This window comes from Lissotriton helveticus, chromosome 12 (genome assembly GCF_964261635.1).
Source record: "Lissotriton helveticus chromosome 12, aLisHel1.1, whole genome shotgun sequence".
Lineage (NCBI taxonomy): Eukaryota > Metazoa > Chordata > Amphibia > Caudata > Salamandridae > Lissotriton > Lissotriton helveticus.
In genome coordinates, this window is record NC_136073.1 from 626,887,687 (window position 1) to 626,915,302 (window position 27,616).

General features: G+C 42.6%; 1 protein-coding gene across 2 annotated transcripts in view; it reads left to right on the forward strand.

The window, feature by feature from the left end:
- Positions 1 to 27,616, forward strand: part of FHOD1 (formin homology 2 domain containing 1) — a 1,641,100-nt gene that overhangs the window by 1,548,498 nt on the left and 64,986 nt on the right. Inside the window, exon 21 of one of the 2 annotated variants that reach the window (XR_013603775.1) lies at positions 21,992 to 22,165. Coding sequence is in view for 1 of the 2 variants with exons in the window: in XM_078670473.1 (XP_078526599.1) it covers positions 22,006 to 22,165 (160 nt within the window). In the remaining variant the exon portion in view is untranslated. The remainder of the gene's footprint in view (positions 1 to 21,991; positions 22,166 to 27,616) is intronic. The other variant, XM_078670473.1, reaches the window with a different exon arrangement.

Below are 27,616 nucleotides of genomic sequence, written 5' to 3' on the forward strand. Positions count from 1 at the left end.
CACGGCACGGCTCGACTTGCCTGCACGGTTCGCCACGGCGAGTTCAGAAGAGATCGTATCCCAGCCTGACGCACTGACAGACGCTGTCATCCCTGCTCGCAGAGAATCCAGCTTCCAGTGTTCTGACTCCCTTCGGGGGATGTTAGAGTTTGAGACACGGAAAGAGATTCCCACTTCTCGCATTCTAAGGTATGGAGCTGACTAAAACCTAGAGGGACTCTTGGCATACCAAACTGTAGCTTACCAAACTATAGAATAGAGCACCTACTTCTTACCTTGTACTACACTTAGGTTAGGTACACTGGGGTAGAACTAGTTAGAAGCATCAGACGAGTATCCACATTTTAGCCTGTGTTATTTATGTTTATGAATGTGTCATAGCTAAAAGACAATGCTATTGCAGTATTATTTATTTCTACGCTGTACGTATATATCTGTCTTACAAGTGTAACAGCTCATATCTCTTACACGAGAAATAAAACCTTTTATTGAAACGCCCATCTATCTCTTTCTGTGTAACTCTGAAGAAACTAAGCATGCACGATTGAGTGAAACTGTTATCTATTGTTTCCACGATTCTGAGACATGTTCCGATTCTAAAGGGAAACAAAGTTGTCATGTTTATGCGGTTGCCAGAAACGACTCCCTTCTTGTTTCACAAGGAGTTTCTAGTGGCCTCTGAGTTAGCTGGCACACAAAGTAATTAAGTTTAATGTACTCGATAGGGGTATACTGACCTCAGTCCTATGCCAAAAACTATTGTGTATAGTATTCCAATGCGAAGAGCCTATTAGGGAAATAAGAACGACACTACAATAGTACTGAATAAAAAGCAGTACTTTACTGTCCCGAAATCAATAAATTACATTTGGAAAAAATAGGGTACTGTTCTTGCCCTGTGGGAGACAACTTCTATAGCACATCGTAGCTAATTAATAGAGGCCAGTGGCTCTATGTGAGTAACATACCCTTACAAGAATCTTCTATGAACATTTGACCGAAGTACATTTAAAGTTCTTTTGTTGTCATATGAGCAGGGCAGTCCAGAATAGTTTGAATCTTAGAGGGACCAATTGCCTCTCATTGACACACAAAGAGAATATACCCTCTAAAAGAGCCACATTTTCAGTACTAGTCACCGTTTTTCATTTTGCAGAAAGGCAGTGTGATGTTAGTTCAGACAGCACTTTAACACAAGTTGAAGATGACCCAAATGAGTTCCAGCATAATTTATATCATTAAGAGATATCACAAAAAAACAATAAAAATGTCTCTGAATATGGCCTTGACAAAAGCTGAAAGGCTTCATGGGATTTGCATAGCCCAAGGCACATTACTGTACGCTAATCATGGCAGGTTAGAAAGGTAGTGTTTAATTTATACCAAACGTAGGTATGTATTAAATAATACAATTATATACTCTTCTTAGCTGAATGTATTCTAAAGATGCCCACTCTACATCGAGGAGCTCTGAAAATGGTGGGAAATATCTGTTTATAAAATATATCACCTAAATTCCATTCTTACTTTTTGGAAAAAAATAGTTAGATGTACACAGCTTGGAAAATGATCAGTGAAAAAACTCTTTGCTTGATTGCCTTCCAACTGATTGTAACTTTTTATTTAGCAGATAATGTACATATTTTCCCCAGAGTAATATCATAAGCTGAAAGACACCTACTTGATTTGATTTAATTTGTAAAGCCCTGTGTATGCCTCAGGGCGTCTTGGCGCAGCCTGCAAACTGAAAAAGAAACAAAGCGACTCTACAGCGAATAAGTAAAAAAGCCAGGTCTTAAGAAGCTTTCTAAATGGCAAAAATTGGAGGAGTGCCTCTGAGAAATTGTCATTTGATTTCAGAGGTGAGATGTATCATGAGAAAAACTTCTCCCACCCCATGAGACTTTGAGAGTCCTAGAGACCAACAGGGTCTTCCAAGTAAGCAAGCGTAGGGACCTGTTCCAGGTTTACCAAGAAAGTTTTTTTCCTGATTTCCTTAGGGATTCTGGGCCTACAGAATGTACTGTTTTATGAGCGATACAAAGAGCTTCAAAAGCTATTCTTTCGTAAGCTGATCTTTGGCTTTGGTCACCGAATCAGATTTTAAAATATTTTTCAAATCCCTGACTCCAGCATTTTGTAGCGTATGTAGTCTGCATAAAATACACTTCTGGGCTCCAACTAACATTGCAATAATCTAATTTGGATAAAACCAATGGGAAAAGCAGTTTTCTGTTGCTCTAATGGCAAGAAGGAAAGGATTTTCCTCAAAATTTTGAACGTATGAAAACAAGAGGATGTAAGGTGGTTGGTGTGTTCCCTGAAAGATAGTTTTGTGTCAAAAATGATACCAAGACTCTTGGCTTTGGGCACTGGGACGGAAAGTGAACCAAGAGCATCCGGCCACCAGGATTGATTCCAGAAGGAGGTATCCTGCCCAAAGGTCAGGATTTCTATATTTTCTGCATATAATTTTAAGCAATGGTTGCCCATTAATTGCAAGACAGCACTCATGCATTTGTTGAAACGTACAGCTACTTCTTCTGAGTTTTTACCAATGAGAACGATAATTTGAGTGTCGTCCGCATAAAATATTGTAGAGAAACCGAATGATCTTATCAAACCCATAAGAGGGGCCACATAAATATTAATTAATGTGGGGCTAATTAAAGAGCCCTGTGGAACTCCACAATGTAAAGAGAAAGATTTTGACCTAAAATCTCCTATACTAACAGATTGCTCTTTTCCATCGAGAAAGGCACATAAGAGCTTAAAGGCTGTGCGTTTGACGCCTTTTGGCAATAAGCTCTGTAGCCGTAATTCGTCTATTTCTTTATGGGAAACAACCTTTACAACGCAGTCATTACATCGCACTACCTTTACATAGCAGTCATTACATCGCAACATCCTTTACATCGCATGTCATTACAACGCAGCCATTACATTGTATGTCAATCAATCAATAAAAACTTTATTCGGTTACATATAAATAACCATAAAAGCACACAATAATAACGTATTAAAATATACACGGCAGCTATCAGTATTTACACCAATTAAGACCGTTCTTCATACACATCAAAAATGTAATTGTCATAATTGTCACATCGCAATCGATTTCCTATATCTAAAAACATTTTTTTAAAAGGCGGAAACAGAGGCTACAACAAATATTGTATCTAATTGTTGTTTAAAATATTTTATTGCAATCTCAACTGGAGCCCCAGGGGAATTATAGGGAAAGACCGTCCCCCACTCATACCATTTTCAACAATAATGGCCTTCCCTTTTAACTTCTGAGGTCATTGACCCAAACTTTAATTTCTTTTGTTTTCTATATGCTACAGGCATGCATCAACCTTCTAGCTATATGTGCTGTTTATAGTCACTACTTTGGTCCTAAAAATCCCTGTATGTGTGTGGTCGTGTCAATCACCCTTCTTACATCATATTCCCTCTATGTGCCCTTCTATCTGGAAAAAAGGGGGAGGGGGGTTGGCAGTGCCTCACGGGAGCAACACCCAGGGGAGGATCTGACAGACTGGTACTCGCCTGAATCCTCACTTATCATCATCAGCTACTGCCAACCATGAAAGAAAAGGGGAATAAAACTTGTGCAGTGTGAACAAAAATGTGCAGTTGCTATTAAGTGACCCTTTATAGGTGTAATAGAACCTGTGAATTCCAGTTCTATATTACCTAGTGGTTTAAAAAGAACAGAGCTAAACTGGCATTTTCGTGTTTATTCTGTGCTGTTTGCTCATTCTGTTAAAAACAACAACCAACATGTTTCATCACCTATCTATATATTACCGGTGATTTCGTCAGGGTTTTCCGGGTCAGCGTGAGTTTTGCACTGCTGAATTCTCCCTTTATTGTACCTGTGGTGAAAACAGGGCGAAAAACACACACACATACATACAATGCTTTCATTATGTCTCGGTTAGATATATTCCAAGTTAAAAACACAGTTTTACTCAAGCCCCAAATGTCTCCACTCATATGGCAAATGCGAGTATTTAGTTCTTTATACATTACCAGGTGGCCTTTGTTTGTTGAGCCTACCCGGCCCCCGTGGAAGAATCTGGTATACACCACAGTGCTGTTGGCGTACTCCGGTATCCGCCTACTGGTCAGATTTCTATAACAACAATATACAGAGAACTGAGCAGACTATTTTAGACTATTGCGGTGTCATCATTTTCCCAATAGTCCTATCCCTTCTGGCTATTCACATATCTCTGTGACCGGTTTGGTCTACCGTTCTGCCTTCTCGCTGTTGCTTGGGCGTTGCCTTCTCTGCCGCGCCCCCTGCGTATAGGGGCTTGGGGTGACACACCACGAATTTTCCCACCCCCTTCAATTACCGTCAAAACTGCTTTTCAGCCTTCCTAATCTAGTTAGCAAGGTCCCGGCGGGACCCGTTGGCATTCAGTATAACGATTTCTTACCGGTCTTGGGCTATAATGTGGCTTCCGCTCACCCCGTTGCACCTACGCGTTGCTCTCGCTGTTCCTTATGACTCGAAATAGTTCCGGTCACGTGGTGCGCGTTCATGCGCCTACGTGGACCCTACGTGCCCGCCCTCCCCTTGATGTTCATGGCGGCCATCTTTGAATGGGTTATCCCGCTATAGGAGGTGGTGGGGCATCCTAGCTAGATGTCAGTTTTCTTATTCTATTGGACATTTGGGCAGGAGACAGGGCATTATTCTCCAACACAATTTGTTATTCAGTATAGTGCCTAAATGACCTGTCCTCCCAGCGCAAGATATCTTGGTTGCTGATTATAAATTACTTTTTATGTTGTTGATATCCTATTCCATTCAATGGAATCGTTGAGGCCCGTGTGGTCTGTGCCCTCCTCAAATATCCAACGTGCCTCTCTCTTATGTAACCTGATGTTCATGTTATGTACATCGCCTTTTACTGTTTCAACCACTACCCAGCGTAGATCTCGGGGTTTATGTTGAAATTCTCTAAAGTGTTGAACCAGTTTAGTGGTTAATTTCGCTGCTTTTAGTGTACTCAGATGTTCTTGTATTCTTATTTTTATTTTTCTGCTTGTTAGTCCAATGTAGTGCATCCCACATGGACATGTCAATCTGTAGATGACATTACACGTGTTGCAGTTACTGAAACTGTTCAGGTACCAGATCTTGCCATTTGTGCGATGAACATACTTAGTTTTGGTGGTAAGTGCACAGATTGTACACCCCCCGCAGGGGTAGTGGCCCGGGGGAATGTTAGAGGCATCCTCCCTTGTTTGAGGACGTGAATGAACCAGTCGGTCCCTCAGACTGGATGATCGCTTAAAAGCGAAACGTGGTTGTGGCATGGTCATCGTATTTGTGTTCAGAATATGCCAATGTTTACGTATTATCTGGCGAATCTTTGTTGAGTGTGGTCCAAAAGTAGTTACCACCGGGATACATTCCTGTTGCTCTTTGCTCCTTTGTTCTAGCAGAGCTTCCCTTGGGGTATTTAAAGCTCGCTTCCTTGCCTGTCTGACAATTTTACGTGGGTATGCTCTGGCAACCAATTTATTGGATAGCTCTTCTGTTTGCTCCATATAGCTGGATGTTGATGAGCAATTCCTGCGATACCTCATGAATTGCCCCACCGGCAGGTTGTCCCGCAGAGCCCTGGGATGGAATGACTCGTAATGTAGCAGCGAGTTCTTATCTGTCGGTTTTTGGTGGACCGTTGTTGTAAGTTTGCCACCCTCAGCTTGTATGTCTAGGTCCAAATATGTCGCTTTGTGCCGATCTACAGTCCATGTAAACTTCAGGCAAGGGTCCAGGTTGTTCAACCATTCAAGAAATTGGTCCAATGTCTCTGTGGGCCCCTTCCAAATACATAGAATGTCATCTATGTATCTCTTCCAGAGGACAATGTTCCTCTGGAAGAGATTCGATGCATGGTAGATGTAGTTTGCCTCGAACTGGCCGACATAGATGCATGCCAGGCTTGGGGCAAATGTTGCCCCCATCGATGTCCCAGATGTTTGGAGGTAAAGTTGTTCTTTATAGGCAAAAAAATTACGTGTCAGTGCGATTTCAATGCACTGCAGTACAAAGGTCAATGCAGTGTCATAAAACCACTCACATTCCCCCAGGGAGCGAGCTGCTGCCACCAGCGTTGCTTCCTGGGGTATGTTTGTGTACAGTGACTCAATATCTATAGTCACTAAACACTGTTCACCTGGGTCATATTCCACTGTCTGCAGGTGTTTCAGGATATCCGTAGTGTCTTGCACAAAGGAAGGCTGTGTGACAACACATTCAAGCAAGAAAAAGTCAGCGAATTGAGAGAGTGGCTCTAAAATAGAGTTAATGCCCGAGACTATCGGCCTTCCAGGAGGGGGCCGTTGTGTCTTGTGTATCTTGGGCACAATATAGAATGCCGGCACTCTAGGAGATGGATTTATCAAAAACTCGGCTTCTTTTGCTGTTAACCATTTCTTTTCGCGTGCTGTGGCTACCATGCTTTGTATAGTGGTTTGCAATTCTTCTGTTGGGTCCCTAGCCAGTCGCTGATAATGTTCCCTGACCCCTAGGAGTCTGTGTATTTCAGCCTCGTAGTCGCTGGTGTTCATCACCACCACCGCCCCGCCCTTGTCGGCCGGTTTGATGGTGATCGATCCGTTCTCTTGTAGGGATTTCACAGCCGCCCAGTCGGTTTTTGACATATTGTTGTTTCTCCGTGGTTGGTCTTTTTCCAGTTTACCGATGTCTAGCAAGACTTTTTGTTCAAACACCGCCACTTCTGGGCCCACTTGTTGGTTTAGTGGAGTGAAAGTGGAAGGGCGTCGTAGGTCTGTGATAAACATCTTGTCTGTGGATGTTTGCTCTTTACCCGCGAAAAATTTACATAGTTTAATTTTCCTCATGACACCGTTGAGTTCCCCTCTTAACTGGAAACTGTCATGCTTGGGAGTGGGGACATACCCTAATCCCTTATTCAACACCGCTTCTTCGCTAATCGTGAGTGGGTAATCTGAAAGATTAACCACGATATTGTCATTGCTGTTTATATTTGCGTTCGGCCCCTGCTGCGGGTTATTCCCTTTTAACTTCTGAGGTCATTGACCCAAACTTTAAATCAAAAGATCAAGGGCCTAAAACGTAACCTGGATAGATTTAGCCATGCATGGGCATTTCCCTATACAGAGGACCAATATTACCAACAACCGGGTAACACCAACCAGGCACCCACACGAGGGAGGGGAGGAAGACAACCAGCTAGGAGAACTCCGAATAACTGGGCGTTTGAGAACACCAGTAGTGAGGATGAAGAACCTACTGCACAACCCCCACAGGGAAATACCAGAGTTAGGTTCAATACCCAGGGAAGCTCTGACCAAGATCTAGGGGCTCTGTTCCGGGCTTTTTTAGGTCAACATCAATCGGACCAAAGAGGGGCGAACACGAGAGGGAGGGGCAGGGGACGAGCACGTCAGTTCTCCCACCCAAACCAACAGTCATACTCCCCCAGAATAACCCGCAGCAGGGGCCGAACGCAAATATAAACAGCAATGACAATATCGTGGTTAATCTTTCAGATTACCCACTCACGATTAGCGAAGAAGCGGTGTTGAATAAGGGATTAGGGTATGTCCCCACTCCCAAGCATGACAGTTTCCAGTTAAGAGGGGAACTCAACGGTGTCATGAGGAAAATTAAACTATGTAAATTTTTCGCGGGTAAAGAGCAAACATCCACAGACAAGATGTTTAGCACAGACCTACGACGCCCTTCCACTTTCACTCCACTAAACCAACAAGTGGGCCCAGAAGTGGCGGTGTTTGAACAAAAAGTCTTGCTAGACATCGGTAAACTGGAAAAAGACCAACCACGGAGAAACAACAATATGTCAAAAACCGACTGGGCGGCTGTGAAATCCCTACAAGAGAACGGATCGATCACCATCAAACCGGCCGACAAGGGCGGGGCGGTGGTGGTGATGAACACCAGCGACTACGAGGCTGAAATACACAGACTCCTAGGGGTCAGGGAACATTATCAGCGACTGGCTAGGGACCCAACAGAAGAATTGCAAACCACTATACAAAGCATGGTAGCCACAGCACGCGAAAAGAAATGGTTAACAGCAAAAGAAGCCGAGTTTTTGATAAATCCATCTCCTAGAGTGCCGGCATTCTATATTGTGCCCAAGATACACAAGACACAACGGCCCCCTCCTGGAAGGCCGATAGTCTCGGGCATTAACTCTATTTTAGAGCCACTCTCTCAATTCGCTGACTTTTTCTTGCGTGAATGTGTTGTCACACAGCCTTCCTTTGTGCAAGACACTACGGATATCCTGAAACACCTGCAGACAGTGGAATATGACCCAGGTGAACAGTGTTTAGTGACTATAGATATTGAGTCACTGTACACAAACATACCCCAGGAAGCAACGCTGGTGGCAGCAGCTCGCTCCCTGGGGGAATGTGAGTGGTTTTATGACACTGCATTGACCTTTGTACTGCAGTGCATTGAAATCGCACTGACACGTAATTTTTTTGCCTATAAAGAACAACTTTACCTCCAAACATCTGGGACATCGATGGGGGCAACATTTGCCCCAAGCCTGGCATGCATCTATGTCGGCCAGTTCGAGGCAAACTACATCTACCATGCATCGAATCTCTTCCAGAGGAACATTGTCCTCTGGAAGAGATACATAGATGACATTCTATGTATTTGGAAGGGGCCCACAGAGACATTGGACCAATTTCTTGAATGGTTGAACAACCTGGACCCTTGCCTGAAGTTTACATGGACTGTAGATCGGCACAAAGCGACATATTTGGACCTAGACATACAAGCTGAGGGTGGCAAACTTACAACAACGGTCCACCAAAAACCGACAGATAAGAACTCGCTGCTACATTACGAGTCATTCCATCCCAGGGCTCTGCGGGACAACCTGCCGGTGGGGCAATTCATGAGGTATCGCAGGAATTGCTCATCAACATCCAGCTATATGGAGCAAACAGAAGAGCTATCCAATAAATTGGTTGCCAGAGCATACCCACGTAAAATTGTCAGACAGGCAAGGAAGCGAGCTTTAAATACCCCAAGGGAAGCTCTGCTAGAACAAAGGAGCAAAGAGCAACAGGAATGTATCCCGGTGGTAACTACTTTTGGACCACACTCAACAAAGATTCGCCAGATAATACGTAAACATTGGCATATTCTGAACACAAATACGATGACCATGTGTTGTAACCTCTCTCTTTCCCTCACCCACCCCTCTACCCTCTCCCCTCTTGGTACTGCCCACGCTGCCTCCGTGAGTGCGTGATAGAACGTTCGTTGTGAGAGACTGCCGCCAAGCTGGGAGCACCTGTTTACCTAATACTAAATAAATTGAACATTGGAACCTTCACTAAGTAGTGGCTCGTTACTACATTTCTGGCGACGAGGACGAGGAGCTGAGCCAGGGTCAGTTAGGTGTTTTCCCCCCTGGATATTTGATGCTTGTGCGGAGCTTTGAATTGAAAAGACTCACCAGTTGATATTTGAAGATCACTGGACAGCAGGCATATCGGCAACCCGGCTGAAATCATCGAGGTGTTCCCTTGGGGGGACGTGAGATTCCCGATTCTGGTATTTAAGAGGAAGTCGGGTGTGAGGCCTCGGTGAAGGTGAGCGGGTGCCGTGTGGAAAAGAGGAACGTTCCCTCCTCGTTTGAGGCCTGACTGGTGACGGTGGATCTGGTTACAAGTGTCCCATGGGAGTACCCCGCGGCGTCGGAAGTAGCGTTTCTGGAAGGAGCGGATGGTACAGCTGGTTGTGACGCTAAAGTGAAGGAGTTGTCCGGTAGCGGGACACGGTTCGGTCGCAACAGTGAAAGGAGACACTGAGGGGAAGTGTATGAGGAGGTACGCCGGCTGTTGGTACAGTGGAAGAATATAGCCGGACTGTCAGAGCAGCGCGGTTCAGGCACAGACTTCTTCCGTTGTCTGTGTGGTCGAAGACGAGTTCCGACAGCAGAAGTGCCTCTACTTTTACTGTCCTGGTGACAGGCGTGAGGCAGTCTTCAACCTTAAGGGTCACTGATCGGGAGACAAAGCTAAGCTGAGAAGCCGTCCCAAGAAGAGAAGCTGTCAGCTGTATTACCTATCCCCGGAAGAAGTTGAGGTACGACATCGTGTGGTGTCTGTCGTTCACAAGAGGAACATATGAGATAAGACAACTAAGTATTATAAAGGTGATATTTAGCGAGTTATTTAATAATCTCCTTGAACTGATAGGGTACTTAAAAAAGAATAAAAGGAGGACGTCGCAGATCTTGCCCCGAGGAACTGCTGTGTCGACGACAGGAAGTTCCTGTTACTTAATCCTGGAAAAAGAAAGAGGACTTCGAAGCATATTTCCCTTTCTGGTGGCCTGTTGGAGAAAAGGAAGAAAGGAGAAAGTTAACTCGGTTTCCCTGTTATTCCTCCGGGAAACGGTCACGGAGTGGGGAAGCAAGACTCAAGACAATAACCGAGGGATTCATCTAAGCAGATGAGGTGAGCTTAAGAATCTGCGTGTGAAAAAAAAAAAAAAAGTGCTAATTGACGCTGGTCCGAGGCAGAGCGATTGGTGATTGTGATTGGAATGAATGACAGCACGGGGAAGCGGAGATCTCCTACTCACAGTATTATCCGAGGCGAGAGAATTATAACATTATAGAATTCGGGAGTTTTCATGTATTATTGGGAGGAAGATCATCCGAAGGGGACCCAAGCTGAAGCAGAAGCAGAAGCGTAGGGAGCCTTTAAAACACGGTGAGGAGCGTGATGTGGAACACGGGGTTTTAGGAAACTCAATAGACTGAACAGTGGCAGTGCGCACAGCTGTGCGAGGAGACAACTGAGGAAGAAAGAGTGCAGCGAAACCTTTGTCTTCGGGAGTGAAATTAAACTGAGGCAGCAACGTGAGCTGTATGAAGTGACGGTGAAGATCAGGGAAAGCAGTCAATCCCTGTTGAAACGCGCGAAAAGGAATTGAGGTAGCTCTTTGAAACAGCGTGCAGCAGCTGTGTGAGGTGACACATGAGGAACAAAGAGTGCAGCGAACCTTTGTCTCCGTGATTGAAATTATATTGAGGCAGCAACATGAGCTGTATGAAGAAACAGTGAAGATCAGGGAAGGCAGTCAATCCCTGTTGCAACGCGCGAAAAGGAATTGAGGTAGCGTTTTGAAACAGCGTGCAGCAGCTGTGCGAGGTGATATATGAGGAACAAAGAGTGCAGCGAACCTTTGTCTTCGTGATTGAAATTAAACTGAGGCAGCAACGTGAGCTGTATGAAGCAACGGAGAGGGTCAAGGAAAGCATTCAATCCCTGTGCGATAAGGAACTGAGGCAGCGCCTTGAAACAACGTGCAGCAGCTGTGTGAGGTGACATATGTGAAACAAAGTCGGTTGGGGACCTTGATTTCCGTGTGTGAATTTATATTAAGCTGTGTGAGGGAGTGTGGCAAACCTTTTTGTCCAGTGCTGGCCAGGAGGCAGCGTGGTGGAGCTGCGTGAGGAAATCTATGAGGGGCAAGGTGCGCAGTGAACCCCAAGGGGAAAGTCTTACTCAGATTTATGGAAGAGCATCTCATGTGAGATACTATATCTTTCGAGGACCCTTAACTTTTGGGGGTCAAGGATCAGCAAGCTACAGGATTTGTGAACAAAGCACACTAAGGGATCTCAGTGTAGTGCAAGTAACTAGACCTTTCCACCAGAGCCTCGATAGAAAAGCACGAAACATAAGGAGGATATTAGGACATAAGCATAAAGAAGTCATCAGAAGAGGCACTATGGGAAAATTATCGCATCATAAGCTATTAACCAAGAAAAAAAAAAGGATTGGCACCGCGGATAAGGAGGAGAGTAAGATGGAATGAAAAAAAACGCATAGCATTCGTCATGACCATTTCTGAGGAGAAGGAGGAACCCGTGGAAAAAGAGAAAGGGGAAGAAGAATGGACTAACTGTTGGGAAGGTGGAGAATGGATAGCGAATATTAAAAGTGAAGGGAGAGACTGTAAGGATGCAGAAATAAAAGGTTGGCAAAAGGACTTGAATTATGCAAATGTACAAAATAAGCGAGAAAGAGGTGCCAAAGTACAAAGGAGGAAAATATGTCGAGAGAGGGGAGATAACGAAGCGGTGAGAAACAAAAACGAAGCAAAACTGAGGCATACCATCAATAGGAGTGGAGAATTTAAGGGAGCTGTCGCAGATTCAGAGTCGCAAAATACAGTAATGGACAAATACAGGAGGAAGAGCGATCTGTCTTTAACAATAGGAAATGAAGTGAAAGCAGCAGACGCAGGAGGAAACTTGATATTGAAAGGAAAAGAGGAGACAGAGTGGTATTACGTGAAGAGAAGTATGAAATTCAAAGTGGATAATGCAGAAGAGGTGATTGCAGTACAAGAAGAGATGGAACGAGGGAAATTAAGTAGAAATAAAAATCCGAAAGGTTCTGAGTCCAAGATAAGGTTGGCTGTAAATAAAAGTAACCCACTTACCAGATTGGAGAATTTGAAGGTCAACACGTATCCATTCTTAGGCCTTGAAGTAAGAAGAAGAAAAGTCTGGAGGAACAAAAAGAAAACAGAAACCGCGAGGGTCATGCGCAAAATAAAGCAGAATATGTTTGAGGAAAAGGATGTTGGAAACAAGATGAGGAAAAACTGTGTGAGAAAGAACAGGAAACATGATATTCTAGAGGTAAAGGTGGTGGTTACGGAGAAAACGTACGGGGTCACACAGTCCACGAGAGGAATGGACGAACTGTCCAAACCAATCTGCCAAAGGATTAAGATAGCGTGGAGCTATGCCGCTAGGGTTGTTTACCAACTCAGACCGTATAAGAGATCTGACCCTCGCTCGAGCCCGGGAAGGGGAAATCGTCAAGGAGGGTGTGTGAATTCACTCAAAAACGGACCAAGCCAGTACCCTAAAGGTCCGGTTGGAAAAGTCTATTGGCTCCCAGACGGCTGGGAAGAAGTTGTGTTAGGGTTTACTAAGGACAAGGCCAGGTTTATCCCGGGGACGAAGTTGGAGGGAAGTCCAGTCCCCGAGGAGGCTTGTACAGGGGGAAGTGAGAGAAGCACAGGCACGACGTTCCACAAGAGAAATTATGAGGAACACAACGTCAAGGAGACCAATGAGAAGGAAACCGGTCACAGGGGCAGGGTCAGAAGCAGTGAAATATGGTCCAGGAAACTTCCGAAGAGGAAAAAATAAATAAATAAACAAATGAATAGATAATGGAATAAACTGTTCAAGGGATCGATGCTTGCCAGAAGGGTGAGGTGGTAAGTGTAACGGAGGACTTGAGCATGTCAGCAGAGTACATTTTGGTTGAGCGGTTCCTGAGGACATTAATTCAGAGTACCATTAGGCATCAGTTCCCTTTCCCTACCCTCAACTTAAACCAAACATGGATGTGACACAAGCAAAAAAGGGAACAGAAAGGAGGGCAAATGCGGTGCTCTCAGTTCGAACAAAAGCATCTTAGTAAACAGAACAGCCACCCTCTCCGTGGAAGGGATAAAGCGTGGCCAGGGACCACGGGGAACTACCAACCCCATCTCTCAGCAACTCCGCCGCCGGAAGCGGTGGTGATCATCACATCGATGACGGAAGTAGCCAAATTCAGAAGAGAATTGGGAGGCTGTTACCTTATCCCGGGATGACTGGGTCGCTAAATTAACTAACTTTTGTTGCAAGTATCTCATATCTTACTAGACGGGCGCCTAGTTGGATTTTTCCCCTTCTTTCAGGGAAATGTGTAAGGAGCCTCGTGTCTCCTGTTTCTTCACTGAGTTCAATGTTATGGTTTTGCAGTTTGCTGTTTAACTGGTTCCTTGGATGTAGCTCCATCCTTTTTCGTTTCCCTCCCTTCTCTTTGCCTACCTCTACGCCTTTTCTCCTCTCATCTCTCTCTTCTCCTTACCCTCCTCCCCCTGCTTACTCTCGTTTTTCCCCCCCACCTTTTCCCCCGCCTGGGGCTCTGCATCTCTTCCTCGTCTGTTCTCCTTAGAGGGGAAGGTGTGTTGTAACCTCTCTCTTTCCCTCACCCACCCCTCTACCCTCTCCCCTCTTGGTACTGCCCACGCTGCCTCCGTGAGTGCGTGATAGAACGTTCGTTGTGAGAGACTGCCGCCAAGCTGGGAGCACCTGTTTACCTAATACTAAATAAATTGAACATTGGAACCTTCACTAAGTAGTGGCTCGTTACTACACCATGCCACAACCACGTTTCGCTTTTAAGCGATCATCCAGTCTGAGGGACCGACTGGTTCATTCACGTCCTCAAACAAGGGAGGATGCCTCTAACATTCCCCCGGGCCACTACCCCTGCGGGGGGTGTACAATCTGTGCACTTACCACCAAAACTAAGTATGTTCATCGCACAAATGGCAAGATCTGGTACCTGAACAGTTTTAGTAACTGCAACACGTGTAATGTCATCTACAGATTGACATGTCCATGTGGGATGCACTACATTGGACTAACAAGCAGAAAAATAAAAATAAGAATACAAGAACATCTGAGTACACTAAAAGCAGCGAAATTAACCACTAAACTGGTTCAACACTTTAGAGAATTTCAACATAAACCCCGAGATCTACGCTGGGTAGTGGTTGAAACAGTAAAAGGCGATGTACATAACATGAACATCAGGTTACATAAGAGAGAGGCACGTTGGATATTTGAGGAGGGCACAGACCACACGGGCCTCAACGATTCCATTGAATGGAATAGGATATCAACAACATAAAAAGTAATTTATAATCAGCAACCAAGATATCTTGCGCTGGGAGGACAGGTCATTTAGGCACTATACTGAATAACAAATTGTGTTGGAGAATAATGCCCTGTCTCCTGCCCAAATGTCCAATAGAATAAGAAAACTGACATCTAGCTAGGATGCCCCACCACCTCCTATAGCGGGATAACCCATTCAAAGATGGCCGCCATGAACATCAAGGGGAGGGCGGGCACGTAGGGTCCACGTAGGCGCATGAACGCGCACCACGTGACCGGAACTATTTCGAGTCATAAGGAACAGCGAGAGCAACGCGTAGGTGCAACGGGGTGAGCGGAAGCATCATTATAGCCCAAGACCGGTAAGAAATCGTTATACTGAATGCCAACGGGTCCCGCCGGGACCTTGCTAACTAGATTAGGAAGGCTGAAAAGCAGTTTTGACGGTAATTGAAGGGGGTGGGAAAATTCGTGGTGTGTCACCCCAAGCCCCTATACGCAGGGGGCGCGGCAGAGAAGGCAACGCCCGAGCAACAGCGAGAAGGCAGAACGGTAGACCAAACCGGTCACAGAGATATGTGAATAGCCAGAAGGGATAGGACTATTGGGAAAATGATGACACCGCAATAGTCTAAAATAGTCTGCTCAGTTCTCTGTATATTGTTGTTATAGAAATCTGACCAGTAGGCGGATACCGGAGTACGCCAACAGCACTGTGGTGTATACCAGATTCTTCCACGGGGGCCGGGTAGGCTCAACAAACAAAGGCCACCTGGTAATGTATAAAGAACTAAATACTCGCATTTGCCATATGAGTGGAGACATTTGGGGCTTGAGTAAAACTGTGTTTTTAACTTGGAATATATCTAACCGAGACATAATGAAAGCATTGTATGTATGTGTGTGTGTTTTTCGCCCTGTTTTCACCACAGGTACAATAAAGGGAGAATTCAGCAGTGCAAAACTCACGCTGACCCGGAAAACCCTGACGAAATCACCGGTAATATATAGATAGGTGATGAAACATGTTGGTTGTTGTTTTTAACAGAATGAGCAAACAGCACAGAATAAACACGAAAATGCCAGTTTAGCTCTGTTCTTTTTAAACCACTAGGTAATATAGAACTGGAATTCACAGGTTCTATTACACCTATAAAGGGTCACTTAATAGCAACTGCACATTTTTGTTCACACTGCACAAGTTTTATTCCCCTTTTCTTTCATGGTTGGCAGTAGCTGATGATGATAAGTGAGGATTCAGGCGAGTACCAGTCTGTCAGATCCTCCCCTGGGTGTTGCTCCCGTGAGGCACTGCCAACCCCCCTCCCCCTTTTTTCCAGATAGAAGGGCACATAGAGGGAATATGATGTAAGAAGGGTGATTGACACGACCACACACATACAGGGATTTTTAGGACCAAAGTAGTGACTATAAACAGCACATATAGCTAGAAGGTTGATGCATGCCTGTAGCATATAGAAAACAAAAGAAATTAAAGTTTGGGTCAATGACCTCAGAAGTTAAAAGGGAAGGCCATTATTGTTGAAAATAAAATATTTTATTGAACAAAAGCAGAGTAAATGATCAGTTGGCAGTCACGATGTACAAATATTGACATAGAAAGCATACATTACAGCAGTGCATTACAAGTGCGAGTTCGGGGAGCACCGGTCCTGATCATCGCCATTTCAGTTGTATGGGAAGTACAAAGTTCGCCTCTATAAACATTCCAATGTCCCCATTTCTTGTCCCAAGTTCCAGGACACCCCCTGACCTTGTATACGTTTTTTTCAGACAACATACATGTATCCATCGTAGCAACCCATTTAATCAAGAGCGGTTTATTTGGTGAGCCCCATTGCATTGCTATTTCACGTTTTAATAAGAGAAAGCCAAGAGCCGCCCATTGTCGTTCCAGCGCAGTGAGATCTGTGGGGTCCCACACATTTAGGAGTCCGCTTTTGGGAGACAGAGGGACAGGTTTTCCTAGTGCATCAGACATCTTATGAATCGCTCGCTCCCACAGGTCTTGAATCATCGGACATTCCCAGATAATGTGGTAGAAAGTACCAACCAGCCCGCAGTTACGGAGACAGAGATCGGTTGCGCGCCTACCAATTTTTGCGAGGAGGGGAGCAGACATGTATGTTCTGTGTAATATCTTTAATTGTATAAGCCTAAATCTGTGATTGATAGCTGACTCGCGCGGAGACATCAGTGCCGCCTGCCATTTAGCATCTTCCATGTCCCCAATGTCGCCTTGCCATTTGTCTCTCAGAAGTTGGAAGGTGTTAGGCATGTTATTGCATAGCTTGCGGTAGGTATAGGATTTCGCCTTGGCCTGAAGGGGTTCCGATGACAGTCTATCCTCAAGAGACGAGGATTGTGGAAGAGAAGAGAGATCAGGGACATTAGTGAGTATGGCATGCTTAATTTGGAGGTAGCGGAAGGCCTCAGATTGGGCTAGATCATATTTCTCCTGGAGCTCTTCGAATGTCAGTAGCTTGCCCTTGTGAAGCATGTCTCCCAAGGCAGAGATGCCAATCATGTCCCATTTGTCAAAGCCCTGATAGTGGCAGAGGTAGCCTAGCTTATGTGAGGTCCAGAGCGGAGTGGATAGCGTGAGAGTGTCAGACCAGCCGAGCCGCTTATTCGCTCGGTGCCAGATTGTTAGTGTTTGGGACATCGGGCCTATATAGCGAGTGCGGGAAGGTTTACCATATATGGCCCCAAGGTAGCCCTCGTGGCCCGTCTGGTATCGTTCAAGGTGGAAAGCAGGATTTGTTGGTGGACCATATAACCAAGAGTTAGTGGCAGGCAATTGAGAAGCCCAATAGTAAAGTCGCATATTTGGTAAGGCAATACCACTATCGTACCACCCCTGCGTAAGTGAGGGGAGAGCAATGCGGGGAGAGCCGCCATCCCATAGGAGGAGGCGGAGGTCTCCTTCAAGTGTGTTAAAATAGGAGTCAGCAATGGGAAATGGGCAATTCTGCAAGACATACAAAAAGCGAGGGAGTGCAAGCATTTTAAAAAGGGCTGCTCTGCCCGGGAGAGACAGAGGGAGCGATCTCCAGTGTGATATGTCGTTATGGAGTCTTTGTAGCGTGCCCTTTAGGTTACGGTCATAGAAGATTTTGGGGTCTGGGGTTACAAAGATGCCGAGGTACATAAATCCGTCCTGGGCCACATCGATCGAGTATCCCCTCGGGAGAGGAGGGAGTGGGCCGTGTAGCCCGTATATTACTGATTTGGACCAATTGATGGAGAAGCCCGAATATTTGAAAAGAATGTCGTCTGCGTATAGTGAGATCTTGACAATTGTATCATCATTCCATCGGAGGCTTCGGATAGAGTTATCCGTTCTAACCCAATGGGCCAAAGGCTCCAGGGTGAGCGCGAACAATAATGGGGACAGAGGACATCCCTGCCTAGTTCCCCTGTGTAGAGGAAATCGTCTGGATGTGTGACCGTTGACATAGACCTGACCCCAGAGGTCAGTATAGAGCAATCGGATCCACTGAATAAATTTGGGACCAAAGCCATAACGGAGTAAGACCTCGAAAATGTACGACCATTCTATAGAGTCGAAGGCCAGTGTGGCGTCAAGGGAAAGGATAGCTGCGCCTTCTTGTAGATATGGTACTCTACTCATAACGTTGTGGACCCTACGGAGATTAAGCGCCGTGTTGCGGCCTGGAAGGAATCCCGACTGATCCTCATGGATTAAAGTGGGGAGGACTGTCATAAGCCTGGTAGCGAGGAGTTTTGCCAGAATTTTCACCTCCGGAGTTAATGAGGGAGATTGGCCTATAGGAGCTGCAATCAGTAGCCGGTTTATTAGGTTTGTGAATAACAACTATTGATGCCAACCGTTGGTCTAATGGCAGGCATCCGGCATCGCGGCTCTCCTCGAACATTGCTTTCAGGTGTGGGAGAATCTCACCCGCCATGCCTTTCAAATTCAATAGGGACACCGTTGGGGCCCATAGCTTTACCTGACTGTATGGCAAACAATGCATTGCCAATCTCCTCTGTTGTGAGGTCTGCCTCTAATTCCTGCGCGTCAGTCTCAGAAAGAGTGGGTAATCTCTTTTCATTCAAGAGTAGTCTAGACTCCTCAGCACTATAGTGTGCCCTAGCTGTGTAAACTCCCTCTAGATGGGCAGCAATGACCTCCTCTATTTCCCCGGGGTCTGTGATAGGAGAATTGTCTGGTCCAGCCAATTCTGGGATCCATCTGGAGCCTTGCTCGGGTTTACGAGCTACGCCAGCATTTTACCTGCTCTGTCCCCCAGTTCATATACTCGGTGGAGAGTCTTTAAAAGTTTGGCCTGCGCTTTCTCCAAAGCTAGTGCTTTATATTCTAGTTGTTTCGTTCGGAGGCGAGTTGCCGTCTCTTCTGAGGGGTTCGCGTTGTGGGTCGATTCCAGGTGGACTAGGTCCACCTCGGTCTGGACTAGGTGTTCATTTTGTTTGTGTATGTAGCCAGTTTTTAGAGCTAATGCCTTCCTTTTGAGTACAGCCTTATAGGCCTCCCAGATGGTTATAGCCGACTTCACGGATCCGACGTTTTTTGTGAAGTAATATTCCGTGTGTTCTAGCAGGCAGTCCTTTATGGCCGGGATTTTTAGGAGCCAAGGAGTTATGATTATGGGGCCGCGGGATCTCTGGCGGTGGTACGTAAAGTCTACAAGAAGTGGGGAGTGATCCGAAATTCCCCTGGGGAGCCCCCTAGGAAGTTCTAGATCAGTTGTGGGGAAGCAAAGGTAATCTATGCGAGGTATCTAATTGTTGGAGAGCCACTAAAGCTGGGAGACACAACCTCATACCATGTGTTTTTAAGACTGGAACAATCCACCTTTTCTCTGTACAGAGTAGAATTTGCAGAAAAATAAAATATGCATGGTGGACTGATCAGAAATATCGTCACACAGGCATTTACATAGCTGTTTTGATCAGTCATTAATTGTTGGGAAACTTAAGGATCCATTTCACTCCAGCCAGCTGGTCGGAAGACGCCGTTAGTGGAAGAAAGCTCTACCCACCCACATGAGGTATTGATTGATACTTGGAAATGTAAAGAATTATGAAAAATAAAAAAACACCTAACTGATATCTATCAAGAGGATCTCCCATCACGAGAGACAGATTAAACCTATAAGAATCTCTTTAACTATATATACAGAAGAAGAAAATAGATGTGCCTGATATTCTGAAGATACAGGTATCTGTCACACGGAACTAAATATTGCAGTTCTGAGTATAGCAGTAAAAAATATTTATCTGGCTTGGACACCTAAATATTAACAGGTGACATAAACATTTATGAATCTATAATGTAACCTGAAACGGTATAGTCACTCCGGGATAAATAGATATGAAGATACCCCTACCTCCAAGAACAATGTATATTTATTGAGCCTGATGAAGGTGGCATAGTTTTATGTTTTCACCTAAACGTACGTTGGCCACTTACAGACAACTGAAAATCCAACTGAGAAGGATCCCCAAAAGAAGGATAGCTAATGGGGAAAAAAAACTTTGGGTCTGACATTTGTGTATAACATCTAAACAATATCCCCTGTGGGGGCTCTTGTAAATCCGGTTGATTGTCTGTTTTCCTATGATCTTTTGTGTGTTGTATACAAGAAACAGCATGTATGAATAGTATGATTGGTGAGACTGATATGGATGAATGAATAAGCTGTTCTTTTTTAGCTTTACTTTTTTATATTGGAATGTTTAGGTGGGGGCATTAATTGAAATGTTGTATATTCTACTTACTGTAAAATCACTTTTTTCTTAAATATAGGAACGATCATATTTATGTATTTTTATTTATGTAAAAAAATCTTTTTGAAAAATACCAAAAAAATGGCTTTCTGAAATGAATTACAAACTAAGAGAAATAAATGATAAACAAAGCCTATATACTGTCTGTTGCATATATTGATATCGTTTTGCTGTTTCCTTGTAAGAAAAGAGTTTGAGTTATACCAACTTGTTGAAATTAGATAGGTCAGTCCAGAGGTTTTCATATAACGTACTTTTCGTTTTTTTCCCCCCTCCTCTAGACCTACAAGAAATTAATATTGGGGGTACCCTCAGCTATTATAAACTTAAGGATCCATACAGAGTCCCAATGCGGAAGAGCATCAATAAAAATGTATCATAGTCATTAGTTACAAGGCATAGGTATGGCTGGATTTTAAAAGTAGGTAATGTAAGGTTATGTGCTTGTACCGTAACCTTACTCAGTTCAGCATTCAGTCTCTGTTCACTCAGATAGCGCAAACAATCGTTCTTAAGATCTTTCCTGTAGTGCCTTGCCATGGTGGGTGGATCATCATAAAATTCTTGATGGCCTATATTATATAAAAACATTTTGGCATAGGACAGCCATCTACATTGTATGTCACTACAACGCATGTCATTACAATGCATGTCACTACAACGCAGGCATTACAACGCTTACCATAACAACGCATAGTAACCTGACACTATCCAACGCTTATCCTACTGTTGCACTCACTGGAGTTAGAATAGTAATTTTTACCCCTACACTATCCAACACTTACCTTAAATGTAATATAATGGTATGCATTGTAATGGTATGCGTTGTGAAGGTATAATGCGATATAATGGAATGCGTTGTAAAAGTAGTTTCTGCAAATGCGATGTAATGGCAGGTTATTTAAAATAATGCATTGTAAAGGATGTTGCAATGTAAAAACTGCGTTGTAAAGGCATGCATTGTAAATGTATGCATTGTAAAGTCATACATTCTTTCTTTGTGATAATCTAAGACTTATACAACAAAAATGAAATACAGATTTTGATATTATGTTTCCAAGATTCAACCTTATCGTATTATAGCCACACAATGTGTACCAATAAGCTACTATAGCCGAGATAGGCGAATGAACGTGGATTAAGAGACCAGATTCCCAGCAAGGTCAAGAATGGAGTAGTATTGTTATAGAAAATCACTTTCTCAATCAGTGGGACCTCTTACATCAAAAGCAGTTTATTTACCCACAGATAACCAGGACATTACATCATCCAGTAATAACACTGTGCCTTCATAGCTGTTCTTAAAGTCGGATGAATGGTCTTGCTTTTAGAATGCCAACTTAATATCATTATCTGCAAAGATTTCTGTATTCACCACAGATTAAAATGACATGATCAATGTTTCTACTAAAACGCCCTTATAGAATTTCTTTTGCAGACAGGAAAGTTCGGTAGTGCGGCCAGCAGTATTGAAATATGTTCTGCAGCAGCCTCTCCTTACAATGTAGAAGAAAAAATTAACGAAGGACATGAACATTTGAAGCATGTTCTCTTACCTTCTACTGAAACCTCAAAGCGGCGCAGCAGAGGATACCGAAGTAAGAGTTTATTCCTTTATTTAGTTATTGAACAGATTTGTGTGATGCACTTGTGCTGGGTGACATTAGGGTACTTTACATAGGAACACTCATGTCCATGCATGTGAATAACATTACTGTGGGCAGCTAAAATGGGGAAAAGTGGACGAAAAAGAAAGCTGTCCATTGGAGGGGTGTGACATGCGAAATAATGTAAGTACATCTTTCTGAAGGACAAGAATGTGGGTCGGGTCTTTGGCTCAATAGAGTTCGTAATGTTAGTTTACACAACAAAGAACTGTTTTAGGTCCTGGGAAGTTCTTGCTTTGGTTTCTGTTATCGCAATTCATATATTTTTCAAATTCTTTGCGGCACATTGTTGTGGTGGCAATTTGTCAGTGACAGTACTTTGCTCCTGCTACTACTGTGTTTATTGGTAAATTTAAAAATATTTTATTACAGTACAGAAGGCTGATAGTTGAGCAAAAGGTGAAAAAATACTTATTTCACTTCATCACAATTGGAAGTTGACATAATAATTGTACTGCATCATAAGGTTTCCTCAAGTAATAGGATCCTAGCAGGTTAGCATAGTGATATTCCTTGACCAACGCAGAGTTAAGTAGAAAATTCGGGGCATACATTAGTATTACATTGATCCCTTTACAACAGCAGTTTGTTAAATACTATAATCCAAGCGCTCCTACAATTGTGAATCACTAGTTCCCACAATGAAATTGCGGGGATTGAGGGGTCTGTGTACTGAAGAAATTATTTTGGTAATATAATCAAGATGTATTTGGTTTATATGTAGGGTGGTAGTGCCTACAGCAAAGCAGAGAGTAAAGAATGATCTGAAAGGTAATAGGTTTTTACAATTCCCCTTGTGATCACAGCTCATTAGATTCTAAGGCATGCACAGGTTTGTACCAATGTACTTGCTTGAGCCAGAGAAATAAGCAGGCTATGGCATCTCCTACAACTTACCTGGCCTCAATGCATTTAGGTAACTATCATGTCCTGTCGAATACCGTTTTATTTTTGTGGGTTACTGGGACACACCCTCAAAGGATTCACACATAAGAAATCCAAACTATTATATAAAAAGGCTTATTAACACGTTAAAGTTCTATTTTAGTGCAGAATGTATGTGCAAAATGAAGGAAATAAATGTACATATTTTAAATATTGGGTACATAGCAGGTGGAAGTTCTTGATTAAATCATTTTTTGTTCAAATGTCTTTATGGTTTATTTAAAAGAGAAAATACATTTGTAATACAATAGCAATACAACATATCAGAATCAAAAATATACTAAATTAATATCGAAGAATTTCAGAGTAAAAAAGATTTCATAAGTTAATGGACTGGGATAAAAAGAGTTGTAAACATATCGTTATTTGAACAAGTGAGTAAATATATATATGGCATGTAGCATATGTTATAAAAGTAATAATACAAATCCCAGATATATGCATCAGACAAAGCAACAACCTATAGCATGATAAATACATGTATTGCTTTATAAATAAGATTGAACAGCAAAAGAAAACAGGGGGGGAAGAAACAGAAAAAGAAATACTGGGGAAAAGACAAAAAATAAAAGAGCGGAATCAAGAGAAGGGTTGAGACATCTGCTCCAATGAAGGAAATAAATTAAGAAATAGAATCAAAAGGATACTGAGCTACCAACCCCTGAGAGGACAAATTCATATAGTTGTCCAGAGACTGCCAAACATTACTAGAAATGGAAGGCGAGTAATGTTTCTCCTCAACAAAAGTATGAGCTCCACGAAGGTATGAGACCCATGCCCACCAGGAATGATAAGATAGAAGATAAAAAGATTTCCATTCTGTTAGTATATTTTTAACAGCAATGGATAAAATTAAATCTAATAGCTCCAGATTGGTATTGTCAAGGGGTAAATGAATATCTGTAGCCCATGGGCCCAATAGAATGATAGGTAAGGAAAGCTCTATAGATATATTAAAGATTGATGATAAGTGCTTCTGTATCAGGCCCCAGAAGGAGTGCAATAACGTACATTTGAAAAACATATGCTGATGAGTGCCCGGTTCTAGGTTACAATTCCAACAAAAATCGCTATCCGTAGTTTCAACTAGTGTAAACGAGCAGGGGTCCAACGAAGGAGATTTAATGTAAAGAATTTGGATTGAATAAGAGAACGAGCAATCTTATTATGTAGGGATAACCTCCCAATCAATTGCCAGGTCTCTTGTGAAATAGGTTTAAAAATGTAATCTTCAAAATGATGAGACCATTGAGATCATATGTAATTGCAGACTGTGAAGGGAGTGGAGCGGATACAAATTTATAGATTTTCGATGTGGTATGGCCTGATTGTAACCACATAGAAAAAAGTGAAACAGTAACCAAATCTGTAGAGAGGGATATTTTAGAAAGTATAACGTTTAGTTTAAAAAAATCCATGTTGCTAAGATTATATGTTCTAGCTAGGAAAGAGAAGGGAAGAGGGTCATGATTAGAGTCCTAAAGATCTTTCACCAATCTAATACCGCTAGCAGCCCACGAAGAGGCCGTACCAGGATCGATGTCAGTAACAATTTTAGGATTGTACCATAACGAGGACCATCTTGATTTATGAATAGGTTTGGATACTTTTTAGCAATATATTTTAGTGCATTAATCGTGTCTAATATAATACGATGAGAATGACGAGGACAAGCTTAGAAGCCGTGAGAAAAGGAGGAGTGGAAAGAGGAGTACACAACTCCCGTTCAATATAAATCCAAGGGAGTATATGTAGGGAATCTGGTAAGAACCAAAGTGCACCTTCAGATGCTAGGAAGGCGATGTATTACAAGTTCCAATCCGGAAGATTACAGCCATCCAGGATAGAGGGCTTTCTAAGGTGTTTATAAGCAATTCTAGCTCTATCATGGAATAAGGTAGAAGAAAGCTTTATCGGTAACATGGAGGATAAAAAGTTAATAATCAGGGTTATAATTTTAAGAGTTTGTAATCTTCCCCACCAAGAAATATATCTAGGAGACCAGGAAGATAAAAGATCTTTAACTTTAGCTATGATATGGGATTCGTTATAAGTGATAGTATCTGAAAGATCCTTACAGAATCAAATCCCGAAGTATTTAATATGAGTCGATTGCCATTTAAAACCTGAGTCACCCATGTGAGCAGGAAAGCACAATGAATTGAGGGGGAACATTTCAGATTTTTCTTTAAACGTGTACCTGGAAACAAGCGAAAAATCTCTAATGATGTTAAAAATAACAGGAATCGCAGTTGCAATATCCTCTGAAAAAAAGGACGTCATCAGCGTAAGCGGCTGTTTTAAGAGTATGCGATCCAAATTGAAAACCTTTAATACTCTGGTTCAAATTGAGTAAAGGAAGGAGTTGGTCAATAGTCAAGAGAAAAAGAAGGGGTGAGAGAGGGCACCCTTGTCAATTGCCCTGACGAAGATTAAAAAAGGAAGACGTAGCACCATTAATTCTGATATTAGATTTAGGTTGTGCATGGAGACACTTTACCATATTAGTAAAAGAGTTGCCAAGGTTATGGGATTCTAATACTGCTTGTAAGAAAAGCCAGGAGACTTTGTCAAAAGCCTTTTTGGTGTCAAGGTCGATCGTCGCCGATGGTATAACAAAGTTGGCTTTTTCTAGAATATGGCAAAAGGTCCGGATATTATCTCTAGCGAGTCTCCCTTTAACAAAACCTGTTTGGGAATCATGGATGAGATTGGGAATATAACTCTCTAAGCGCCTAGCCAAGATCTTTGCAAAGATTTTAGCCTCCATATTTAATAATGAAATTGGGTGAAATATTTTTTGATCAGAATGATCTTTACCACCCTTCGGAATCACTACTATAGTAGCCTCAGCAGCTGAGCCAAAAACCTTGCCAGAAAGAACAAAATTATCAAAACTCTCTTAAGATATTTGACTATTGAGGGAGTAAATGTTTTATAGAAGACATAGGAAACCCATCTGGTCCTGGAGCCTTTCCCGAACTAGTATTCTTAGTAGCCTGAATGATCTTGTCAGTATCAATCGGGTTCCCCAATTTGATCATGTCGAAATGCAAAATAGTATTAGTAGGAATCGAGTTAAGAAACTGTTGACAAGTAAACTTGGAGCATTGATCTTTAGGTGCGTATAACGTTTCATATAAGTCTCGGAAGACTCCAAGTATTTCTTGAGTATGGAATTTCTTTGAACCAATTTTCAACAATAATATGAGAAATATGAGTAGCTTTAATATTCGTATTTTTATATTTTAGGGTGGCGGCCAACAACTTACCAGCTCTATTTCGTAGTAATAAATGCTGGGATTTTTGAGTGTGTACACCAATATAAGCTCTTTTAGTTACTATAGAGTTAAGAGTATTTCAAATGCTTGTTATCCCGTAGGAGAGACTTGTCGTTAGAGTGCCTATATAACTCCTCTTTGCGTTTGATATCATCCCCCAAAGACTTTTCTGTTTGACTTTTTTTTTAATAATGTGACCCCATATAGTACATTAAAATGCATCCCACAAAACTATTGGGGAGTTCACCGAAGACTCATTATCTTTTAAGAAATTATCAATCTCCTCATTAAGTTCTTTAACTTCATCCTTATCTAAGAAAATTTCTCTATTGAGACGCCAATTATGAGGGCCTCTCGTATCTGTAAGATTAAGGATAGTTAAAACCGCAGCGTGGTCAGAAATTACTTTTGAATGAATCATAACATTTATAGTATGTTCTAAAAGAGAGGCATCTCACAAAAGATAATCAATACAAGAGAAGCTAGAATGTGGAGAGGAGAAAAAGGTGAAATCAATACCCGTGGGATTATGCCATCTCCATGCGTCAACAAGATGATGAGACAAGCACATACTGAGCGTGTGTTTATGTGCCCTAGGGGGTCGAAATTTAAAAGCAGAATGTCTATCCAAAATAGGATCAAGAGGAAGATTAAAATCACCACCAAAAATTATTCTTGAATTTTGAGGAATATCAGAAAGTTTTTTATTTATGGTACGCCAATACCAGGTCATCAATGTTTGGGGCATATAAATTCATAATATATAGATCGTCTGAACCATTGGTCAAACGAGTAAGTAGCCATCTGCCATTGGTATCATGCTCAGCAGTAACAAACCAGAGCTTTTGGAAATAAGAGTAACAACACCATTCTTTTCACCAGAGGCTTCTGAACAAGTAACATCAAGAACCTAATCTTTCTGTATAAGAAGAGTTTCTTTAAAGGCTATCTTAGTCTCTTGAAGAAGAACAACATTACCAGATAAACCTTTGCATTATCTAAGATGTTGGCCCTCTTAAAAGGGTGATTCAACCCACGGACATTATGTGAAACTACATTTAAACCAGACATAGATAAACATGAAGCAACATAAGTAAATACATCTGATAAAAAGAAAAAAGGGCAACCAAAATAAATAAAAAACTAAAGAAAATAA